At 43.7% G+C, this 22,865-nt stretch overlaps 3 protein-coding genes across 7 annotated transcripts; 2 read left to right on the top strand and 1 right to left on the bottom strand.

Annotated features, from left to right (window-relative positions):
* On the top strand, positions 1-8,819 carry rbsn (rabenosyn, RAB effector). Of its 2 annotated transcripts, XM_086068128.1 has the most exons (12): positions 1-106; positions 1,060-1,307; positions 1,940-2,074; positions 2,648-2,748; positions 2,822-2,867; positions 2,939-3,100; positions 3,802-4,052; positions 4,909-4,979; positions 5,077-5,163; positions 5,239-5,341; positions 5,511-5,615; positions 5,685-8,819. In XM_086068128.1, exons 2-12 carry the CDS (start codon positions 1,139-1,141, stop codon positions 6,681-6,683), a joined length of 2,229 nt encoding a protein of 742 aa, XP_085924254.1. In that variant the 5' UTR covers positions 1-106; positions 1,060-1,138; the 3' UTR covers positions 6,684-8,819. The 2 variants fall into 2 exon arrangements, with proteins under 2 accessions (XP_085924254.1, XP_085924253.1); XM_086068127.1 differs by having other exon boundaries at positions 5,511-8,819.
* On the bottom strand, positions 8,765-10,713 carry mrps25 (mitochondrial ribosomal protein S25). Its single transcript, XM_086068130.1, has 4 exons — positions 10,352-10,713; positions 10,153-10,259; positions 9,731-9,818; positions 8,765-9,200 (listed from the first exon to the last, which is right to left on the bottom strand). The coding sequence occupies exons 1-4, from the start codon at positions 10,483-10,485 to the stop codon at positions 9,011-9,013; spliced, it is 519 nt and encodes a 172-aa protein (XP_085924256.1). The 5' UTR covers positions 10,486-10,713; the 3' UTR covers positions 8,765-9,010.
* Positions 9,935-22,865, top strand: LOC147179652 (uncharacterized). 4 transcript variants are annotated; one of them, XM_086068124.1, is made up of 14 exons: positions 10,814-11,250; positions 11,832-11,867; positions 12,327-12,596; positions 14,258-14,539; positions 16,342-16,585; positions 17,715-17,772; positions 17,919-18,013; positions 18,241-18,458; positions 18,540-18,802; positions 18,901-19,029; positions 21,308-21,437; positions 21,538-21,585; positions 22,019-22,340; positions 22,789-22,865. In XM_086068124.1, exons 1-13 carry the CDS (start codon positions 11,019-11,021, stop codon positions 22,336-22,338), a joined length of 2,325 nt encoding a protein of 774 aa, XP_085924250.1. In that variant the 5' UTR covers positions 10,814-11,018; the 3' UTR covers positions 22,339-22,340; positions 22,789-22,865. The 4 variants fall into 4 exon arrangements, with proteins under 4 accessions (XP_085924251.1, XP_085924252.1, XP_085924250.1 ...); XM_086068125.1 differs by lacking the exons at positions 10,814-11,250; positions 22,789-22,865 and adding an exon at positions 9,935-10,301 and having other exon boundaries at positions 22,019-22,689; XM_086068126.1 differs by lacking the exon at positions 22,789-22,865 and having other exon boundaries at positions 10,809-11,250; positions 18,540-18,726; positions 22,019-22,183.

Here is a 22,865-nt window from a genome sequence, read left to right as displayed (position 1 = left end):
GGTGACCTTCTGACCTGTGTGTCACATGACCAAGGAGGCTGCGGGCTCGCCCGAGGCCAGCTGATGTTGTTATCCAGCTGTCAAACACTTCTTGTCCGCTTAAAATGTAAGTATGAAACATTACTAGTGACCTAGACTGCTTTGCTTGCGAGGCGACGACGACGTTGTTCGCTTTTTTTCTACTGCGACAGCGGGAAGCTAAACTAGCAAGAGCCGCGGTTAGCATCGCCGAGCTAACGTTGCTGCAGCCACTCGACCAACGTCGACAACCTTTTAACGAAATCTGAAGGCAGCCGGTAGCGTCTCTTACCATTGGTGAACCCTCTTATGCTTGCACTTGATTGACATAAATACCCGACGGCCTTAGTCCCATAGCGGGCTTGCTTTCAGTAAGCACATTTTCAACGTGCCTGCATGTTAAAATCAATTAATTGAAAGGCATGAAATACACTCTCCAGTGACACCGTTATCATTTTGATTTTTAAAAACTGATAACGTTTTTATAAAAATTGTAATTTGCTAAATGAGGTCCAATCAGTCCCAGTGGTGTTACATCATGCCAAATGATAGAAATCAAGCAAATCTTTGAACAGGAAATCTTGGACATATATGACTACATGCCATAAAAGATGATTGAAGACCAGATCCAAATAATGCCTTTTTATATGCAAATGCAACGTGGCTGCCATTGACAAGTTGACAACCAATTTTGATGGATGCAAAATAATAGTTAAGTACACACCAAACTAGGGGACATTTTTCATGCAGGTACGTCAGTACAAAGTCTTACGTAAATCATTGTTGTTTTTCCTGAGCGAAAATTGAAATCGAACGAAACGACGCGGAGGCTGATCGAGGGCTTTTCCCAATGTGGTCATATATGGGAATTCCCTTCTGCATCCCTAAAAAGAACGATTTTGCAAAGGCTGTCCCTGCCACTTGCCAGTTGGAACCTATGTGGCGGCCACTGAATCAACAAATGCTTCCACTCAAATGGACCAGTGTAAGCAAAAAAGCAGTTTCACACACTGATTTTTGCGTTTTTTGCTTGAATGGTAGGCTGAAGCAGGAGCAGATATGGCCCGCTTTCCTCTGGCCGGCAGCGTGACACGAGGGTGGGAGCAGGATCGCTTCCGTCATGGCGGCTAGCAGCTATCCGAGCCCCTTTGAGGAGGCGGCAGGCGAGGTGAAGGAGGGCTTCCTTTGCCCGCTCTGCTTCAAGGACCTACAGTCCTTCTACCAACTCCAAGAGCACTACGAAGACGAGCATTCTGGGGAGGAGCGCCACATTAAAGGACAACTGAAAAGTAGGTCAGGGGCTTACCATAGTTGTTGGCACGCCCACAGTCCAGCGGTTCTGGGTTCAAGTCTCGGCCCAGCCCCCTCTGTGGAGATAATTCGCCAACTCATTATGTCATCAAATACATAATAAATGCAGAAATGTGTTTTACTTAAGAAACAAACAAACATATGTACAATACTTTGAGGTGGCTGGTTGGGGGTTTCAATATGGACTTTTCATGTTCTCCTTGTGGTCAAGTAGCTTTTCTCTCTGTACATTCCCACAGAAAAAAAGACTCTAAATTGTCGTAGGTGGGAATTCATGAATGGTTGGTTGAACTTGTCAGTTTGTTCCCTGCTATTGGCTGGCGACCAAATCAGAGAAGAATCCAATAAAAATCGAATCAGAGTAGAATTACTGCTGAAAAGCTGAAAGAGACGATTTGGACAATTCAAGTTAAAAAAATTGCTCGAAACGATAAGTAGTATTATTATTATTACTATTATTAAAGTAGTTGTCAATTAGTTTGATAAGCGATTATAGCGTATCACCTTCCAACTTGATCTCACCGAATGATGATGATGAGCGCCATGGCAAATGAGCGCATGATTAGCGGTACAAGTGACAGGAGATTTACAACAGTCTGCGCATGTGTAGGTTTGGTCCAGAAAGCAAAGAAAGCCAAAGACAAGCTGCTGAAGAGGGATGGAGACGACAGAGCGGACGCTGGCACTTATGAGTCCTTCTACTATGGTGGAGTGGACCCGTACATGTGGGAGCCTCAGGAGCTGGGTGAGCCTGCAAAAAAAGCGCATGTGTCCATATTCCATTCTGACGGTATGATCACCGTTAACAAAAAATTGTATCACGGTTTTAAAATTAAAGCCTCTTTAAAAAATATATATTTGGGTAAATAAAAACGGCATTTTTTTTTTCATTGAACATGGTCTTGTTTTATTTTATTTTTTATCAAAATAGCAAACATTTTCCACATTAAGAAACATGTCCCATGTTGTTTTAGATGATGCAGATTAATCGGCATAGCAAAAATGCATTTGTGTATGCTCTCATCTTCACTAGTGTGTGAAAATGCTCACCCCTCCCCTCTCTGCTCAGCCAGGAAGGAGAGGGGTGGGGGGGGAAGCTTCTGGCCTCTCCAGTTATCTGCAAAGAGGCAGCTTGTTTAGTGATCTCTGCTTGCAAGCAATCATATTGCAGCGGGACGTTGCCTGTTTAAGAGTCCCCTCAAAAAAGAAAATGACTGCTGACAGTAATTGAAACCGTCAAACCGGTATTTGGCCCATGCCTTGCGCTGACTGCCGTTGACAGAAAGTGTCTGGAGACGTTCCTAAATGTGTCTTGCAGGAGCAACAAGAAGTCACTTGGACCTGTTCAAGAAACAACGCGCCGCCAGGATCGATCACTCTGTCATCGAGGTCAACAAGCTCATCATCAGGCTGGAAAAGGTACGCTCGACAAAACGCTTGCCGGCTGCCACCGTGCCGGTTATCGGAGCTGAAAAAGCAAATGTCCTTTCAGCTGACGTCCTTCGACAGGACCAACTCGGAGGCGGCCAAAATCCGAGGTTTGTGCAAAACGGCGGGCTGGTCGTGTGTGGGAATGTTTACGTGTCACTTAAAACATCCTCCTTTCCAGCCATCGAGAAGTCGGTCGTGCCCTGGGTCAGCGACTCGGATGTCCCCTTCTGTCCCGACTGCGGAAGCAAGTTCAACATTCGGAACCGACGGCACCACTGTCGACTCTGCGGCTCCATCATGTGCAGGAAGTGCATGGACTTTGTCCCCTTGCCTCTCGCTCGTATGTATTGACACCAAGGTCCCGCTCATTTGTTGTAAAAATTCTGCACTGGGTCACGCTGGGGCCTTTCTAAGATTTGGACCCTTGTATGACATTGAATGAAGGCGCTAATGCAGGATATATGTACACCATCCTCATGTTATTACTTGCAACTGTTCTGGGCTTGCCAAGGAGTGCAAACTCTTTATGGGAAGTTGAATTTGTGAATTTTGGAAACAATATGCATCGTTTTTTTTTTTTTTGCATAAATACAATTCAAAAGCAGGAAATTCCCAACAGATGTTTTGTTAGCAAAACCTTATGGAGTTTCCAAAAAGTTGTTGAGCAATCCATTTTTTCATTGAAGAACAAAAACATTCATGTTTAAGTGAAATATTATCAAAGCCCTTGAAAATGAAGAAAAATGCCCATTGAAAATTGAGCCCATCCAAAGCAAATGGAAAAAAGAAAAACCATCTGCACCTCGGTGAAGCTTGTCAAGTTTGACCTACAGGCCGCGGGCTTAAATTCAAATAAAAAAAAAACTGTATTTGTCCGGGGGGGCAATTGAAGGGTGGAAGCTCTTCACTTTCATCTCCACTGCCAACACTTTCAATTTTGTCACTATTCACCCCTATGGAAAGTTTCCAACTTGACAATTTTTGCAAATTGTAACTCATCAAATTGTGAATTATTTTTTTAATTGGTTTATGAACTGTCAGAAAAGCTGATCAATGGGACTCTCGAGGCTCTGAGCGTCCCCGGCGGGGGCCGCAGTCAGTGGCCGTCTCCCGGCGGCGGGACGGGCTCCAGGAGAGGCAGCGTGAGCAGCCTGAGCAGCGTCACGTCAGTGCTGGACGACAAAGACGAGGACAAGATTCGCTGCTGCGCTCACTGTATGGACACACTGCTCAAGCGGCAGCACAAGTTGGAGCAGAAAGACTTTGTGCCTGATATCGTCAAGCTTTACCAGGTTAGTCCAAGCCTTGCTTCTCAGACTGCCGTTACTTTGAAGGCTGCAAAATCATTTGTACTCAGTCACCGTGGGAAAAAGTCAACACCTGCACGCCAATAAAACAAACATACTCCTCCATGGTTTAGCTTTGGGACAATTTTAAAGGAAACCTTAAACATTTCTTGACAATACTATGTTATATGTGACCTCACTAGTCTAAACATGACATTCTGATTAATATTACATTTGTGGAAAATGAGTTATGAAGCAAAGTCAAGCCGTTTTTATCCATCTCAGGGGGCGGCCATTTTGCCACTTGCTGTCGACTTAAGATGACATTACAGTTGCTCAGCTCAGGCGACGACCAATCACAGCTCACCTGTTTTCTGAAGTTGAGCTGTGATTGGTTGTTACCTGAGATCTAAGCAACTGTGATGTCATGTTCACTTGACAGCAACAAGAGGCAAAATGGCCGCTTTGTGACTTCTGCTTTAAAAGCTCACACACATATCGCATAAGATTTATTCAGACTGATGCCAATTCTGATATTTGGTGGAAAATCATTCAATTAACTTATTAATCAGCCGATGAATAAAAAAAATCATAAATACATATTGTAAAATCCCGTATATGTTATGCCCCCTCCAAAAGTCACCCTTAAAAAGCAGTTTTTTCCTCTCTACCCGTGTATAATACGGTCACCTGATTTGCTGCCATCCTTTATTATACTGCCCAACATTCTTTTTTTTCCCCCGAGTGCCAAGTAACTGCTGTGTCTAAAAGTGCCATCCATTTCTTTGAAATTTGTAAGTTGAGTAACTGATCCTGTGGGTTGATATTGTCTGGTGTCCTCCCTGTGGTGTCTTCCTGTCAGAGGCTGAGGATGTGCATGGAAAAAGTGGATGAGAAGGCCCCAGAATACATCAGGATGGCCGAGTCGCTCAAGTAAGTCCCGTTGAGGGCACGTTTCCTCTTTGAGCAGATTTCATTGGAATGTCACCTCCGCTACATAACCGTGATTTGGGACCGCCTTCGTTCTCAGCGCCGGAGAGACCACATACAATCTGGAGACAGCGATGGGACTTCGACTAGAAGTACAGAAATACTACGAATTAATTGACGCTTTGAGGTAAACGTCTGTCCTGTTTGAAAGTGGAAGTTTTGTCAAGTACGGCATCAATAAGAGTCCTGGGCTCTTTCTCAGCAAGAAGATTCTGACTTTGGGAGTGAAAGACGAGCCACAGCCGCATCCCAAGGTTCTGCAGCTGCAGAGGATGGTGCGCTACACGGCCACGCTGTTTGTCCAGGTGAGTTCGCCCGTCTCCAGTTAAGACAGGGTGCACTTTTTCAAACGAGGATGCAAAAGAATTGACGGCAAATGATTTCTTTGTGGGGCCGAGTTTTCAAATCATAACTCAAAACATGACCCACAAATGCAGAAAATTCCACCATGTTTTTTTCTCATCTCGGTCGTAGGAGAAGCTGCTCGGGCTCATGTCCTTACCAAGCAAGGACACATATAAAGAGCTGAAAGAAAAGAGGAAGGAGGAACAAGAGAGGAGACTCAAACAAGAGAGACTGGTGAGATGCCAGGACCACGCATCGTTTTTGAAAAGGTCCTCGTTAAATTGGCTTTTTCTTGCCTCACAGGCAGCCCAGGAGGTCCTGAAGAGAAGGCAGGAGTCGGAGAGGAGCCGCCCGCCCGCCGGAATCAACGGAGAGCCGCCGCAGGCTCCTCGAGAGCCCCGCGTGACCAAAGCCGGGGGCTGGCTGCCCTCCTCCGACCCGGGCCACGCAGACGTCACGGACCAGGACCCGGACCAGGACCAGGACCCCCTCCTGCAGCAGATTCACAACATCCGCTCGTTCCTGCGGCAGGCGCGCCAAGCCCGCAGGGTCGACGAGGTGGCCATGCTGGAGGAGAACTTGCGTCAGCTGCAGGACGAGTACGACCGGCAGCAGACCAGCCTGGCCATCGCGCTCTCGCGGAAGCTGGCCGACGAGGAGGACTTGCAGCGGAGCGAGCTGTGCCGCCTGGAGGCCCGGGAGGAGAGCGAGCATACGGGTGGCCCGGAGGCCTCGGAGGCCGCTTTAGATCTCGACCTTCCTGCAGATGCCAAGCAGGATGTGGAGTCCCCTCCGAGGCTAAGAAGCTTAGGCGGCCATATAACGCCCCCTAGCGGAGATGGACCAAACGAGCCCAAACGCGAAGAGGCCGCCACTCCTATCGAGGAGGATCCGTCCAATCCCTTCTGTGAGGACATCAAAAGGGAGCGCAGGAAAGCAGTCAACGGAAAGAAAGAGTACAACCCTTTCGATGAGGATGACGACGACGCGCAGGATGATTGTGTTCCTGGCAACCCCTTTGAGGAGGACGAGGAGGAGGAGGGGGGGGACAACAACGACGCAGGCAGCAGCAACACCTTCGCGGACGCTCCCGACGCCGACTCCTCCACCAACCCCTTCGACTGCGGCGACGATGACGTGGACTTGATTGAGGAAGAGCTGTTGCTGCAGCAGATGGACAACATCAGGGCGTACATCTTCGACGCCAAGCTCAGCGGCCGAGCGGACGAAGTGGAGCTGCTGTGGGAGAACCTGCGAGAGCTGCAGCGCACCCTACAGGAGCAGAAGACCAGCAAGCGTTGAAGCGGCCCGTCCGCTGCTTCCAGCCTGGGCGTCCGTCACGAGCGCCATGGACTAGTTAATCTTCGCCGGCAAGACCGTTCAGCGCACTAGTAGAATGACAACTGTCTTTTTACAACAACCACGTGATTCGGTCAATAGGGATGTTTGATACCACTTTTCTTTTCAGACCGACGATACCACTACGAGTATTCACTCCGAGTACTCACAAATTCCGACATAAGCATTGACACCTGTAGTACTTAAAATAAGGCCGGTATCGGTACTCTCGCCATCCGTCTCTGTGAGGCAAAATGAGTACTGGGCAGGAGAGGAGAATCAAATGGAAGTTTCCTTGTCGTGTACACGAATGTCACATGATCATGGAAAAAGAATAGTATGAACAGAAGACACTTCAGAATCACAACCATCAGTTCTACAAGTGCAGTCTCGTCTTACTGTTTAGGGCATGCAGTGGACGAGTACTACTAGTGCCAACTAGTATTTGTCCCTTCGACTTGATATCGACAATATGAACTAAAACGCTGTAATGATGATCAAGTAGGACGTCTCGATCTTCCACTTCTTTGCACAGTTGAAGAGCACAATTTAGAGGAGGAAAAGAACGAGTTGGCAAACAGACGACGTGCGTCCGCCCCATCTTTGCCACCTCGCCCAAAAGGCAGGACGACGCGTTGATGCCAAAAGCTGTTGGCTCGTTGATTTCTGACATTTTGAAGCGGACGTCATCCAGCCGTTATCTGAGCAAACCAAGTGTGCAGACTCCTGTACGATGGGCAACTGAGCGCCAGCTGCCAATTCTGTCCACAAGCTACTTGATCAAAACAAGTCATTTATTTGCATCATCTCATTTGTTGTCAGAATCACTTAGCGTATTTGGCCCTTTAAAGAGACCTTCTGATCATTTATTTGATTGATTTTCTTCAGTTGAGGTGGATGTTAGCAGAGGACAGTTACAGAATCAATATTTACACTTGTCATTTTCATCATGTGTAGTCCAAGATTGTCATTACTAATTACTGTTACTAATTTTCCCAGGTAACAACTAATCACGGCTCAACTTGTCGCTGTCCTGTGAAAAACACTTAAGTCCATTTGTGTATTTTTTTAAAAAACATTTTTATGTTTAGGGGATGAAACTAAATGCAGACATCTCAAAAAGGTAAAAAAGAAAAAAGGGTATTGTTTTTCACATGAGTGACATCATAATGCATCAGACTTATAAAGCACTTTTCTAGAATCTACACACTCAAAGACTATTTTCAATGGAATGGATACATTATTCATGCATTCACACTCTGGTGGCTGTAAACTACAACTACTCCAACCACCACCAAATATTCGCACTTTACATACACCAGTGTGAGTAGCGCTGAAAGCAAAGTGTGTGAAGTGTCTTGCCCAAGAACACAATACATGACTTGGGGAGAGCAGGGATTGAACAGCCGACCTTCTGGTTCTGGTTTCTACACCATGAGCTGAGCCACAGCCGCCACGAAAATGTTAGGTAAGCCGTGATTGGTTGTTACCTGAGCCCTCAAAATGTCATTTTCAGTCGACAAGAAGTGGCAAATTGCGTTTTTTAAAGGTGTTAATTGTAACATGAAAAATGACGTTATCAAAATCATGAGACAAAATACTAACTTTTTACTGCTGAAATTGCAAAATTAGTAAAGTATCTTAACATATCCACTCCTCCAACCTACTAACCTTGCAAAATGTCAAAAATGCTAAGTGAATCCGCTTGCAAAGTGAAGGTTCACCATGTGCTTGTAAAAGACAAATGGTAGCCACAAAGGTCACATATTTTGATATTTTGTCTGCTTGCAGCTATTTTTTAAAGCATGGGAGCTTAACCAATATGCATAACATGAAGTCATCATGAATATGAGGTTGAGTGAAAAATCTCCAGCCAGTGTGCTCTTGTGATGTTCCCCTTTTCACATCTGCCGCACGCACGCAAAACCATTAATGCCAGCAAGTATTAGCACTCGCTGTCAACAAATGTTTTCGAGCCCGCTAGAACTTTCAACTTCATGTGCAGACACTTGTGAAGGATTTCACCCTTTGATACATCGCAGAACAACATTTTGGACTGTTTATTAACATGTGAGCACAAGTAAACACATTGAATGAGGATTTCATTTTTGTGCGTCTGTGTTGAATCGGGTGTGTCCAAAAAGTTCCAGGACCAGTGTCAAAAAAGTAGTTTGGCTTTGAAATCCATCCTTGGTGACACACCTCATACTAACATTCTGCATGAAGAAGAGGGACTGAATAATCGCGTGCGCTGGCGTCTTTGTGGATTCTTCAACATCAACGGCAGACATTCACTCCTGCTGCGCTTTCATCTGGGCACGATACTTGCCCGTCATCTCTCGGGGCAGCGGCGTGGTGCCAGGACAGGGCACCTGACCGTCCACCTCACATATGCACTCGCGCAGACAGTACTTGGCAGGGCCAAAGTTGGCAGGGTTGGAGGCCTGCAGCTTGGCTTTCTCTTCTCCATCCAACACCGCCCTGGACGCAAACAAGTCAAATTTAGAACCTTTCATCACAGACGAGTGCACACGCGTGACAACAAATTCGGTTGCAGAATGCTAATGAAACATTCACAATTCAGTATGACAGCGGCACAGTGATAAAAGTGATGAGCACATCCGCCTCATAATTCTGAGGTTGGGGGTTCGAATCTGAGCTAATCCTAATCGGTTCAAATCGGCTGTGTTGTGTGAACACAAGCAAAATAGAATGTTTCACTTAGTGCCTTGGAATAGTTGACTAAATCAGCATTGATAATGGAGAATATTAGCATTAAGGCTAGATAGCGGTTAGTGTGGTGGGAGTCAGCAGAATAATTTTTTTCCTTGACAGCTGCCCCCCCCCCCGTCCCACCAAACACTGCACATCAAGTCACCATCTTTCCACATGGCTATTCAAGCACTTAGTAAGGACCAAAACAAGAGCACGGACGGACCTCCAACATGGCAGCCACTGAAGGCGACAACAAGGCAAGCCATCGATCCAGCTTTTGCTTCAGGGGTACTTACTGGGATTTTCCCAAAATTGTCCTGACGTGTTGTGCGATGTCTTTGTGGTGCTTGCCTTCCACATCCATCAGCACCTGTTCGTCGTCATCTAGACCAAAGACACCAATCAGCTCGCCTCTCGTAACAAAGACAGCAATGTTTCCCAACCACTGTGCTGTCGAACATCATTTCGTTTCAATACTGTTAAATTTTTCTGTGGCAGTTATTGACCACAAACATAGACGTATATTTGCAAGCGATCTGCACCTGGACCAAAAATGGCATGCTGTCCCACTAGCAAAATATCCATGCAGCCACTTCTTGGGACATTTTAGTTTGTTTGGTGGTGTGCTGCGAGACGTTTGCTAGGGTCAAGTATTGGCTCAATAGGTTGGGAAACACTGAAATGCAGTTGTAGCATTCAGGCGTGGGACAAAACTAACCCAAGTAAAATCTCAAGAAGGGCGACGGCGTCATGTTTTTGAACATCATTATTTGGACCCACGGGTTTTTGTACTGAATCTGAGGAATATTGAAGAACACAAATTTCCTGCGGAGAAATTAAAAGCAACAGAAAAGACAACATGGTGCTGTAAGTAAGCGTGTGCTGTGGTTGTGTTCGTTAGTTGTGTTAGCACTGACCTTGCTCCGTCGCTGAGCTCTCCCTGCGTGTTGTAATTGACTGTCATCACCTTCACTCGGGGTTTAAAGATAATGTCGCCATTCTGGAGATACTGCAGCGTCCTCCTGATCGGGAATCTTCCTTTCATAGGCATTTCGACACCCTCATTAGGAGCAAATTACCATTTGAGGTGTGTTCATCAGCGTTGTGTCGCACGATTGTAGTCGGCCCGTTTTGATGACGTCATGTGCTGTCTGGCCAACTGTTTAAGCAGCTTCAGGTGGCGAAGTGGTACCGTCACTTGCCTACGATGCAGGTTAGCGTGGGTTTGCTTCCCCGTCTGAGAGACCATATTTGTATGTGTGCGTGTTTGTTTGAGTGAGTGAGTGAAAAAATAAAACGGTTTAAGCAGGGTCATCAGATGGCGTCCATATGTCATGTGACCAGAAGTTGACCAATCACAGCGTGGTTGTAATCAAGGGCTCTGTAAGCGAAGTACCACATCGCCACCCAGAGGCCAAAATCTTACAAGTAGTCCCGTGTTAACGATGTGCAGACAATGTAGTTTGTCCAAATGGGCTTGCCGTACCAGACCCTGAATGAGACAACCCCTCCGGTCAAACTTCCTCAAACTTTCACGACGGCCGCGGAGAGCAAAACTGGGGGCGACTCGACTTGAGAAATAAGATGACCGCAAGGGTAGCTAAAGTGACGCGAACGCTGTCAAAATTGACAAGCAACGACTTTCAACAGTTGTGTAAGCAACTAGTGAGCCGAGGGTCGTTGAAGGAAGGCACGTGCAGCACCGCTGAGGACTTGCTGACTGTCTTGACTTCATCGCTGGGCAGGGATGAAGCTTGCGAAGTTATCAATACGTCGCTGGAGAAGATTGGCTACCTGGAGGAGAAACAAAGTAGCGGTAATGATATTCTGATTTGCGTTTTCTATGGAATCGTTCTTAAGGCAAGCAACAGCACATTGGAAAATGGGGGCGGGGTTGATCAAGTTTGCTTTCTCTTTCAAAAGTGTCGAAAGTTTTGGGAAAACCTCTCAGCTGGTCCTTTGATCTGTAATACGCTTAATATTATACAAACATTTAACAAGCAGAAGACTACAGAATCTCAGTTGGGTGCCAGGAAGATCGAGTAGCTGCACAGCCGCTGAGTAAGAAGTTCGAATTAGTCCAAAATGATGTCTACTCATAATCTAACCGTGTTTTAAATGTACAGTGAGACAAGCATCTTAACAAGGCCCTACCCTCCAAGCAAAATTAGATTTAATAATAATACAAGTAACAACCATATATGCTGGAGGTTGTTAATTTTGTGACCAATTATTATTGACACCAATGTACATCCAGTGTCACTACAACTACTCAAACACTAGGAACGACTCTAAACGCTTACTGCTTTAATGCGATCCTAAAAGTATATAAACCCAGTATGAAAAGAACGTGTACATTTGTAACTGCATGTTTTTGTTGTTGTTGTTTTTTTATAGAAGCGGGTACCAGTAGCATCAGCATCGCCAGTGGATGTAAGTCTTGTTTGTTCTGTTGTCAATGACTTGAGCTGAGCTCCCATTTAAATGAGCTCCTATTCAACATGATTGTGGAGGAAGGAGTTAAGCTCCTCCTACTACACATTTGAAGTCAGCAAGCACTTTGAAACTCATGTCTCACCGTAACAAGCATCAAGTTCAATATTGAGCTCTGTGTTTTTTGGGATATCGAGTACTTTGCTAAACACTCATTCTTGTTAAACACTGTAGATGTTCACAATGGGAATACGATTCATAACAGGTGTATCGCAACAGCAGCTTTTTCAAAGTAATTGGCTCTTCATGAAACATTTGGGAACTGTACCTGGGGTTTAATGCAGACTTCATTTTTGAGTCCAAGTCCATAAATTACAGAGGTCCTTTCATGAGCTTTTGGGAATGAGTATAAGCGTTCTCCTTGTCTGACATAGCTGATGTGACTTTTTCATTTTCCAGATGACTCTGCAGAAATCGAGCTTCAACAGTTGAAGCTTATGTTTAGATCACGGGCGTCTTTGTCACTCTTATCTGGGCTGATGGATGATCTTGAGGAGGCTGACGTCTTGCGTGGCAGTGAAAGAGACGAGATTCTGGATCCGAATATCCATCGGTCTCGCGGCAGTCAAGCAATGGCTCTGATTAATCGGGTTCTTCACAAAGGTCCAGAAGCAAGCGGGAAAATGCTGTCTTTCCTCAAGCAAAGAGATCCTACTTTTGTAAAAGCCAGTAAGTATTTTTGTTGTTGTATTTTTTGTGTAAGTGAGAAATTATTGGAATAGTTTACACCACTGTACATGGAGTAGGGCTGAGAGATATGGCCAAAAAATAAAATCTAAAACGTTTTCAGTCAATCAGGACGATTACGATTTTAATCGATTTTAATCCAATAAACACAAAAACATTTACTTAAAGGTTTCATTAATTTAAAAATAGTTGTGGTGCAAAATGGTCAGTCAACAATCATGTATACTGATTCTAAATCAGTTTTAACATAAACCTAACATTCTTTGTTTGTGCTTAACGGTGTATTCAAGGATTTTCTCAAAGTAGAAACCAACTGTTTGTTTGTCATGTTTTACAAAAATACGCATGCGGAAGACCATCCTACTATCTCTCCTGCTCGTCCGGGGGAAACGGCCCTCTCTCAAATGTCGCTAACGTGCAAGCTCATTTTCATCAGTCTCTGTAACCTCTGCAACCGGCCTCGCTTCAAAGACGGGTGTCCTCTTGCAGCTCAAAGTACGCCGTGAGCTCGGTGGAGCTACAACGATGAATGGCTAAATCCGAAGCTCAGCGGCTTCATGCTACACACACTCAAAGTGCGCATGCGCAGCTAGGAAAGAGCACGCACGACGTCGTTGCGGCAGATTGATTGACAGCATCGAGAAACAATTGTTAAGATTATTCACCCGGAAGGCGCAGCGACAAAAGATCCTTGTGTCCACCTTTTTAAATGCCACAATTAAGTTGTTAGATATTAAACCTGTCTTGTAAACCACCCATCCAGCATTGGGCAAAATTACTCACTAAAACTTTTTAATGGAACTGAACATAAGAACAACAGCTTTTAATAATCCAGAAGACAAAACTCGATTTCACGACTTAGCAAGTTTTCAGTGATTTGATTTTTAAAATGACTGTAGGTTCGTAATTAGTAAAGATTTTAGCTTGACGCTCCAAACTCCATACGCTCGTCTTGGTCTTCCGTTCACTTTAGTTCGACATTAAATCAATGGTGCAAAAATGACACACACAAACATGAAATGTCAAAGAGGAGTAAATTAATTAGTCTAGGAGTCCAGGAGGAGGAGGAGGAGGAGGTAAAAAAAAACAGTGTGGCTCTACTCCATATTGCCTGACCGCATTACTGCCGTGTACCACACAGGCCCCCTCCGCATAAAGGCAATCAAATAGGTCCTGAATAAACAAATCTGTGATGCAATTGTATAGTACTTTGAAATGTTTACATCCTACATTTACACATTTTAAATGCAAACAATATAACTGTTGCCTTATAATTATTCATTACACACATGAACATCAACATTTCAACTAGTAAATAATATCCTTTTATCAGAATTAACTTAAATCACCTTTATCCAAATATTACTTAACTTAAAATCTAATTTAGGCTCCTACAATGACGATGAATCAAATTAATTTGATTTATTGCCCAGCCCTAATATGGCGTATTACTTGTACTACCATTTCGACTACAACTATTAATCAAACACTAAGAATAACTCCTACTCTAATTACTTGAGTACTGCAGACTTTTTTTGTTTTATTTATAACCATAAGTAAATTACAGAGGCCCTAGAATGAGCATAACAACACCTTGTCTGATGTATTTGACATGACTTTTTATGTTTGCATTGTTTTTACAGATGACTATATGACTGGAGATTTGCTGCCTCATAAGCTTCAAAAACTTCAAGAGCGTCCAGCGTTTAAGTCTGAGTTTATGGCGCAGGGAGTTTTATCTAGACTGATGGAAAATCTCGAAATTGATCATATCTTGAGTCCCGGGCAAAAAAGTACGATTGTTTCTTCAAACCCTGATATCAGAAGTATGGTGTTCCATCTGAATCATTTAGTCCGCCTGAAAGGTCCAGAAGCAAGCAAGAAGATGTTGTTCTACTTGTGGCATATAGAGCCACGACTGTACGGTGAGTTGGAGCTTTCCTTAGCGGCCTTGTTTAGCCATTATATGCCTTCTATTCATCAACTACGTTTTTACATATTCCAATTTTTACAATGTGTCCTTTTCATGTGTGACATGTTTATGTGAAAAGGTATTTGCCTCCTTTCTTAGTTTCTCATTATATATTCAGCACACCTAAATGTTTCATCTCATCAAGCCACTTTTGGGATGTCACAAAGACAACCCAAGTAAAAACAAAATATGACGATTTTATTTTTTGAAATCCAATTTATACAACCCCAACCAACCTTCTCCTAACCATATTAAATCATGTGGTAACTACTGTCTTTCGAAAGCCGCGTTCAATTTTATTGGCCACACCCAGGCCCGATTGTCATTGAAATCTGTTGAGTTAATTGTACACGTTATGTCAAAGTCCGGTCCTCCAGGGCCGCAGTCCAGCATGCTGTCAATGTTTTGTTCCTCAAACACGCCCGAGTCATCATTTCTAGAGAGAGCTCAGTATTGTTCATTCGGTAATCTTACCGATGCAACATCACGTCATCATCATTACTCTCTCTTTTCTTCTTCTTCTTCTTTGTGTGTGTGTGCGTGCGTGTGAGTTTGTGCTCATTAATTCACCGGAAACCTATTAAAAATCCCATACCCTTCACCTAAACCAAAGACTTCAGAATCCAGCTAGAGTTGTGAAGTTGTCAGGAGACCAGAGGAAGGATCAAAGAAAAGAAACCAGACAACACCTACTACCCACAGGGTTGCAACCCAGAATCTTTCACCAACACCGGAAACATCTAAATTCCAACGAATTAAGGAGGACTCAAGAGACCAAAGGAAAGACTGAAGAAAGGAAGGAAGGAAGGATAGATGGAGTGAGATCCATAGACGTCAGCCTCCACTGATTCAGCGACTAGAAGAATCGGATTGTGGTTGAATTTCGGTAGATGCTGGTGTGGTAAATCTGGCATGTATAAAAACCTCCACCAAAGAAGGGAGCAGTCGACCCCGGCCAGGACAGGGCAAACACTACTCCTCCCAGGGCACAACCCCCGGGCCCCGAGGGGCCACCGAACAGAGAGCAAACCCAGGAGCCCGGTGCGCCCCCCACCCCAACACGGCCCGCACCCCAAGCCCAACGCAGCAGAACGGGGCACGGCAGGCCCACAGCCCCCGCAACAAGCCACCACCAACCCCAAATCCTGGGGACCCCCGTACCCAGGAATCTGTGACAGAGAGGGGCTGGATAGTGGAATACCGAGGGCACCCGCGCCTACCACACCTCCAGCCGCGTGGTGGGGCGGAACACTGGGGACGGAAGGGGAGAAGGAAGCACCGGGAGACGGACGGCACCCCCGGACCCCAGGCCCCGGCGGGGAAAGGTCCCGGTCGTCACGCCAGCGTGCCTAATAAAACTAACCCTGTTACTGAGTTCGCGAGCTCGCCAACTGGTGTTTGAGGAGGGAAAACCTCTAAAACACGCAGGACTACGGCACTGGAGGACCGGAGTTTGACACCAATGAGTCGAACAACAACAAAAATAAAAAAGAAACGTACCGTTTAATATGAAAAGGTGATTGAAACCAAGGTTTGGGACAAGCGAGCTATGCTGAGTGCAGATCCACTACAGGAGAAAACAGAACAATTATGAACCAAGTGCTAACCCAACTAAAATAACTCGGCGAATGTAATGACAATTCATCTAGGAGGTCACAACAAAGTACAAAAGGTACCAAGTAACAAAAATAAAATGGCAGTAACACAAACTATTCCTAACTGGGATGTGTAAACGTTTTCTCCTCCTTTTCACAGGACACTGCTTTGTTGATCACTATAGAAGCAAACTGAGCTCCATGGTTGAAAATGTCGACATTATAATAAATGACCTGAATGTGAGGGGAGTTAGCATAAGTGATGACATCAAGGCCATCGAAAGCCCTCGCCAGAAGATGTCCAACGTCATTGATCATCTGAAATCTGTGGAGCAGAAACGGATCTTGTACAGCATCCTTAAGGAGCGGGAGCCACAAACGCTAAAGTTAATACTATTGGAACCGTAAGTATTTATGTCTGAAGGGCTTGAGTTTTTGATGTGACTTAGTTTTCCTCATTCTTTTATTTTGCTGTGGACTGAAAAGGTTTGGGTTTGACATGTCAAGATGAATATAAGAAATGTGAGCATCATTTCAATTTTTATTTCTAATCATTAAATGCACAATCACGATTTAGCAGTTCATTGCATACTTTTCTTTGAATCCACCCATTTTGCCATGGGAACGCAACTTAAGTCATAGAGCACTTAAAAGAGGAAGTACCCCCCCCCCCAAAAAAAATATTCTGAGAATATGTTCAGCCAGCAGAATACGAGTTATCCAGCAGTTTTATCAATATCAGATGGCGGCCATTTTGCCCCTTGCTGTCAAGGGAAAATGACATCAGTTGCTCAGGTAACAACCAATCACAGCTCAGCTTCAGAAAACATGTGAGCTGTGATTGGTCGTTGCCCGAGGAGCTGTGATGTCATCTTCAGTCGACAGCAAATGGCAAACTGGCCAACCCCTGAGATGAATAAAAATGGCAGGATTTTGCTGCATAACTCATATTCCACAAATGTAATATTAATCAGAATGTCATGTTTAGACTAGTGAGGTCACATATAACATATTGTCAAGAAATATTTAAGGTTAACTTCCTCTTTAAAACAACCACCTCTGCATACAAAGTGCTATATGCGGAGCTAAAATTAGTCATTAAACAGACAGTTAAACAATAAATTAATAACAAAAGCAGTTAACGCCACAAAACACTTAAGACGATACAGATTCTCATGCTGAGTCTAAATCAAAGAATAATATGTTTTAAAGATGAGAGCTTGCCTAGCATTTAACCTGGGACCAGCAATGGAAAAGGCTCGATCCCCCCTGAGCCTCCGCTTACCTAAGACAGTTGCTTAACTCATTCACTGCCAGCCTGGTAAAAATTGATCTTTGACGTCTATAGCCGTCTTTGGCAGTGAACAAAACGGGATTTAGCATCAGCATCAATTTGCTGGTCTAATTTAAAATAACTGCCAAGTTTAAGACCAAGTTCGAGAGTTGGCCTAAGTTAAGCGGATGTTTTATACAGTATGAGGGTTTTGTTGTTGCTGTTTTTTATTTATATATGTTATTCTTAAACACTTTCAGACAAAATAAGCCATCATGGATGGACGGTGGCAAAAGTCAACACTTTGAAATGGTCACAGTAAGTTCTTCTTATCGAGAATGTCAATCGTCTTCATTTAGATTCTTGACGTGATCCCAAAATAAATTTGAATTCAATGAAATTGTATGAAAATGTTGTCTAATCGAGATGAAACCTTTAATTGCATACTTCATTCCTTTAACCAGGCGAAGTGGTTGACTGAAACTGCGGCAGTTGCCCAGGATGGATGGACAAAACGTGAGCCGGATGTGATCCAGGATGGTGATTACACCTGGTACAGGTGAAACACATTTTCAGCATTCTTACGGTGCTCTGAAAGACATCAATCGAATTGATGGTGTTGTAGCCATTATATCAAAAATACAATTCGTGACATCATCTTTATGTACTGTACATGTAAATCATTTGTTTTTCTTCCTGTCCCACATGGTTTGTAATGTTTTTCTTCTTCTTCAATTTTTGTTTGAATTCCTGTGTTAATTTAATAATAACTTTGTGTCCCACCAGCTTCCTGTCTGGACCAGGTCAATTTGAGTGCAGCGTCTCGGGCCTGCGCTGGATTTGTAAGGATTCGCCTCTGAGCTTCAAGTACCGCTTTGGCCACTGGTGGGAGCACAAGGGCACAATGGAGTCCCTGCAGTACACGCCCGCAGGCCCCCTACTGGAACTCACAGTTACTGATGGGCAGTTTGATGAGGTCTATCTGCCACACTGGGTTTGCACAAGTCAGTGAGGATGAGGACGCAATTCAAAGACATTGTCCCATCGTGTGCAAATGAACAACGGTGCATTTTTGTCCTGTGCAGCTGCTGATCCCAGAATTTTGGAGACATTTGCGGTTCTGAATTCCGATGGTGATGGAGCAAGCGTGGAAAAAGTGTCTGAGGTCACGCCATCCCACGTCAAGCTAGCACACCCAGTAGTCTCTGCAACGGGAGTCATGATCCGCATTTTGCGCCGGGCTGGCTTTGCGCTGTCTCTGAATTGCAAAGTGTTAGTATACAAGACCAGGAAAACCTTCCTGACGCTGCATGTTTACCCGATCCTGAGTAACCCTTCTGTTGTAGCGGTCAGTATTTGATTTGGATGGCTGCAGTCAAACTTCTGCTGCTGACGAAGCATTATTATTATTTTTTTTTGTGACTGGCATGTGTTTCTCTGTCACAGCAACTACAAAAGGCGGCCAAAGAGAAAGGCTATGAACGGATTGAGAAGTCTGATTTACAGGGGATCTTGCAAATGGATGACCAATTCAACCTCACATCTAATGCTGCCGGTGCATCAATATGCCCGAAGGTAGGGCTCAGCTGCCTTTATCGTAACACAGGCCTGCTTGAAAAAAGCCTGACTGAGCTCATCACTTTCAACTGCACTGTACTGCCCTGCTTTTACTCACACGAAGTCACCGGCCCATGATTATTGTTATAAAAACAATTTTTTGTTTTCCCGTGTTCACAATGTTGATTATCAAACTCAGACAATGAGATCGGTGAAATCAGGATTTATTTTACATAAGCTTATGGACACATGGAGTTGCAGCCAAACGCCGCCATTGTTTCCACGCATGTGTGCCCTTCCTCCTCCGAGCAAATCACTAGTATCCTCCCCTGATTCTTCAAACCCCTCCCCGTCTTCTTCGTCCAATCCTCAGCCGTTCTTCTCCTTCCCAGACAGTCACATGATACATCAATACACTCACCAAACTTCCCCCTCCTACAATGATGTTGTTTTCAGAGCCGACCTAGATGTCCCTTCCCCCTGACCACAATGATGTTTTGCAGAGATCAAGAAAAGGAATTTAGTTTGTTTTTCTAAGCAGACCTGCTGGCCCCAGTTTAAACAAAGAGATCTAATTAACACATTCGCTCTGCTCTCAGTACTGTAAAGAGAAAAAAAAACCCTCTTGCTCAACTGGTTTTTGTAAAGTAAATTAAAGCAATTTTGTCCACTTCTAAATAGTAATATTATAAATCAAACAGTTATAATTAATTAATTCATTTCATTATCTATCCACATTATTCCTGCGCCCTATGAGCCTTTGCATGAATTATGTGCGCAACTCCTGATATGAAACAAAAGCGGGCTTTTGTTTACAAGCGACTACTTAGAACCATCGCCCTAGTATTTTACATTTTATGAACGTATTATCTTCCTCTCCATAGGCCAGGGATACTCATTGCGGGCTCCCGAGCCACGCGTGGCTCGTTTAGCTTTAATTGGCGGCTCAAGTGGCAGGTTCGAGGCATGGGCCAATAACAGTTTTGACGATTTTAATGAGCGGCCTCTTTTAAGTTAATTGCCTGGGAAGAAGGCATGGTGGGTGGAAGTAAAGATACACATTGCTGGCCTTCGCACTTTGCATTATCCTTTAACAAAAAAAAAAACCCAGCATGACTTCAGTCAGGTTTCCATCCAATTGTTTCAAATTTTATAAGCAAATTTACTGAAAATGCACAAAACGGACATGCGACTTATGCCCGTTTCCATCTGTTCTTCTTTTACGAATATTGAGAGGGGATTCCGCCACTGTAGGTGGCGGTATACACAATAATGATGTCTTCCACCAGTAATTAAAAAAAAGAACAGGAAGCGATTGCGCCGTGCGATGGGTCGTTTGAGTTTTCTTTTGTAATTCTTGATAAACCGTAGCGTTTCTTTGCTGTTTTCCATCTAAAATAACATAAATATTTGCTTCTTTAATTAACTCCAAAAAGATTTTGGTTTCGTCGTTCCCCCAAACATACCTTACTTTATCGTCCGACATTGCTTTGGGGACTACAAACGTATGTGTGACGTAATATCCGGTCAAAACGTGCAACCTGTTTCCATAGCCAAAATTTGCATTTTCCTTTTTTCGATACGCTTCAAAATCCACCCCCTACTAAGCGTAAAACTTTTTTTTTGCGAATTTTGGGCCGTTTCCATTCAGTTTTATTTTCTCATTTCTTGAAAATTCGAATACATTTTTGGGGATGGATTGGAAATCCAACTATTGACCAGTAGCTGAGGTCTGTTCTAAAAACAGCTTACCATTGATCGGACACTGTGTGACTTGCTAAGAAGAATTTAAACAAAAAAAAATTGTAAACAATTATTTATTTAAACCTAACATGGGCCATGTTTGTCAACAGGAAGTGGCACAGCTAATTGTTTCCCATCAGAGCCCTCAGGAATGAGGTGGATAAAACGCTTTTTGGCAAAAGCTCCCCATTTATTGGCTCTGCTCACAATGCAGACTCGCTACATAGTTTTTATTAACCTCTTAGTTTCCAAAGTCCAAACAACTTACGATTGACCTCCTTTTTTTTTTATTTTCTGCCCCAAATGACTGGAACGCACTACAACAAATAATGAAAGTCTTTTTAGCCTGTTTCCAACCTTTTCATCGCCATGTGCGATGACGTCGTCATCATCATCTCGTGCAATACCGCATGTTACAATGTTGGACAGTAACTGCCAGGTTGTCATTTCAACCTGACATGGTCAACAATGGCGACATTTTCACTTGACTTTGTTGGTTGGTTGTTGTTGTTTTGTTTTTAAACTGGAATTTTTTCTATTTTTTTTTTCACAGAATTTCAAGCTCACATATGAAGATTGGGACCCAAATTACTTTGAGGTATACGTCCAAGAACCAGGGGATGAATTCACTCTCCAACTTGAAAATTCAGCTGGAACAGTGTGGAGCTGTACAATTCGGAAAGGTGCGTGCTGAATCTGCTGATCTTTCCACAAATGCCATTAGCAACATTACAGATCTATTATTAAGGTGTTTGATAATCTGCTTTTTTTTTTTTTCTTCAGGTGACTACTCAAGTGCTGGACCAGTTTTGCCTGAACTGGGGACATATGGTGACAGTTGTTTTGTTTTCTTTAATTTTTGCATTGATCATTTTACTAAAAATACTTATCGAAATAAAATATTGTTTAAGGTTAGGCACAAGTGTGACACAAGACAGTGTGTTCAAGAAAAAAATAGTCATTTATTTTTACTTCAGAGCTATCAGTTTTGTTACAAACAGTGATAAGAGTCACACCGAATGAGGAAAAAAATGCATAAAAAGGAGAAGAAAGTCTGAATTTGTTCTTTGATGGGTTTGCACAATGGTAGTGCTACACACAGATTTCCCAAATCTTCTTAAATAGCACTGACAGATCACGTCTTTGTTCTGCAATGTTGAAGACGCTTTCATTGACGATTGTTGTTGAACGTTAGGTCCCAAAGTTGAAGTACTATTCAAACAAAAGCATAATGAAGGGAACCTTTTATTAATTTTTTTTCCAGATGCCGAGCTTTGCATCGTGAGGTCCAACTTTGTGGAGGGGGTAACCGAGGAAGTTATTAATCAGTTGTTAGATGACCTTTTGGATGGAATCCTGAATGATGGTGAGAAAGATGATATAACGGAGAAGAACAAGACGAACGGAAGCCGAGCACGCAAACTGATCGACACCATACGGAGCAAAGGACCGGAAGCTTGTCGGAGGATGATCTTTCACCTGGAGCGCAGGGACCGTACGCTTCACAGACATCTGGGGCTGCCCTCCGTCTCACGCCTGGAAGAAGCTACGGTGCCTGGCCCTTCTGGGAGCTCTAGAAACTAGAGGTGATATTTTCACATCAGGATTGTACGGTTGAGACGGCGGCACGGTGAACAAGTGGTTAGCACATCCGCCTCACAGTGCTGCTCAGAAAGTTTTCCTTGTTGGTTTGGCCCCCTTTTTTTCATAATGAGGTAAATAATCTTGACTTTTAATTTTTCATCTGCCATCTTATTAAAACCAAACGCATATATTATATTACTGGTATAATATAAAACAATCAAATGGAAAAACAGCTAAGTCCAGGATAAGTGACAGAGGTGGACTTATAATTAGTTAAACACCAGAAAATGTCTGAGACCTTGAAATTTCCAGGGGGCCCCAACATCTAATAAAAATGAATTGATAACCTTTCACATGTTTCAAACGCCTCCAACTCCCTTCTCATGCAATGGATTATTCCATTTTATTGCACATACTGTATGTAGATTGAATTCTTCTTTTTTTTGTCAGGCTCCAGGTACAAGTGGACAGTGTCACCGGTGATGCTTTTCACCACCAAGATGTATTAAAGTGGTGGAAATGGTCAA

Source organism: Leptonotus elevatus, chromosome 2, assembly GCF_054856555.1.
Source record: "Leptonotus elevatus isolate MCC_2025b chromosome 2, RoL_Lele_1.0, whole genome shotgun sequence".
Lineage (NCBI taxonomy): Eukaryota > Metazoa > Chordata > Actinopteri > Syngnathiformes > Syngnathidae > Leptonotus > Leptonotus elevatus.
Note: the sequence above shows the minus strand (reverse complement) of the source record. Positions and strands in the feature narration are given on the sequence as shown.

Bases quoted from the DNA above. Each gene is read 5' to 3' on its own strand.
- rbsn (XM_086068127.1), top strand. From the start codon at position 1,139: ATGGCGGCTAGCAGCTATCCGAGCCCCTTTGAGGAGGCGGCAGGCGAG. The intron at 2,749-2,821 runs GTACGCTCGACA...ATGTCCTTTCAG, and splicing joins TCATCATCAGGCTGGAAAAG to CTGACGTCCTTCGACAGGAC. The intron at 5,164-5,238 runs GTAAACGTCTGT...GCTCTTTCTCAG, and splicing joins GAATTAATTGACGCTTTGAG to CAAGAAGATTCTGACTTTGG.
- mrps25 (XM_086068130.1), bottom strand. From the start codon at position 10,485: ATGCCTATGAAAGGAAGATTCCCGATCAGGAGGACGCTGCAGTATCTC. The intron at 9,819-10,152 runs GTTAGTTTTGTC...TCTTTGGTCTAG, and splicing joins CTTCTTGAGATTTTACTTGG to ATGACGACGAACAGGTGCTG. The intron at 9,201-9,730 runs GTAAGTACCCCT...GTTTGCGTCCAG, and splicing joins ACAATTTTGGGAAAATCCCA to GGCGGTGTTGGATGGAGAAG.
- LOC147179652 (XM_086068124.1), top strand. From the start codon at position 11,019: ATGACCGCAAGGGTAGCTAAAGTGACGCGAACGCTGTCAAAATTGACA. The intron at 11,868-12,326 runs GTAAGTCTTGTT...TTCATTTTCCAG, and splicing joins CATCAGCATCGCCAGTGGAT to ATGACTCTGCAGAAATCGAG. The intron at 21,438-21,537 runs GTGCGTGCTGAA...TTTTTTCTTCAG, and splicing joins GAGCTGTACAATTCGGAAAG to GTGACTACTCAAGTGCTGGA.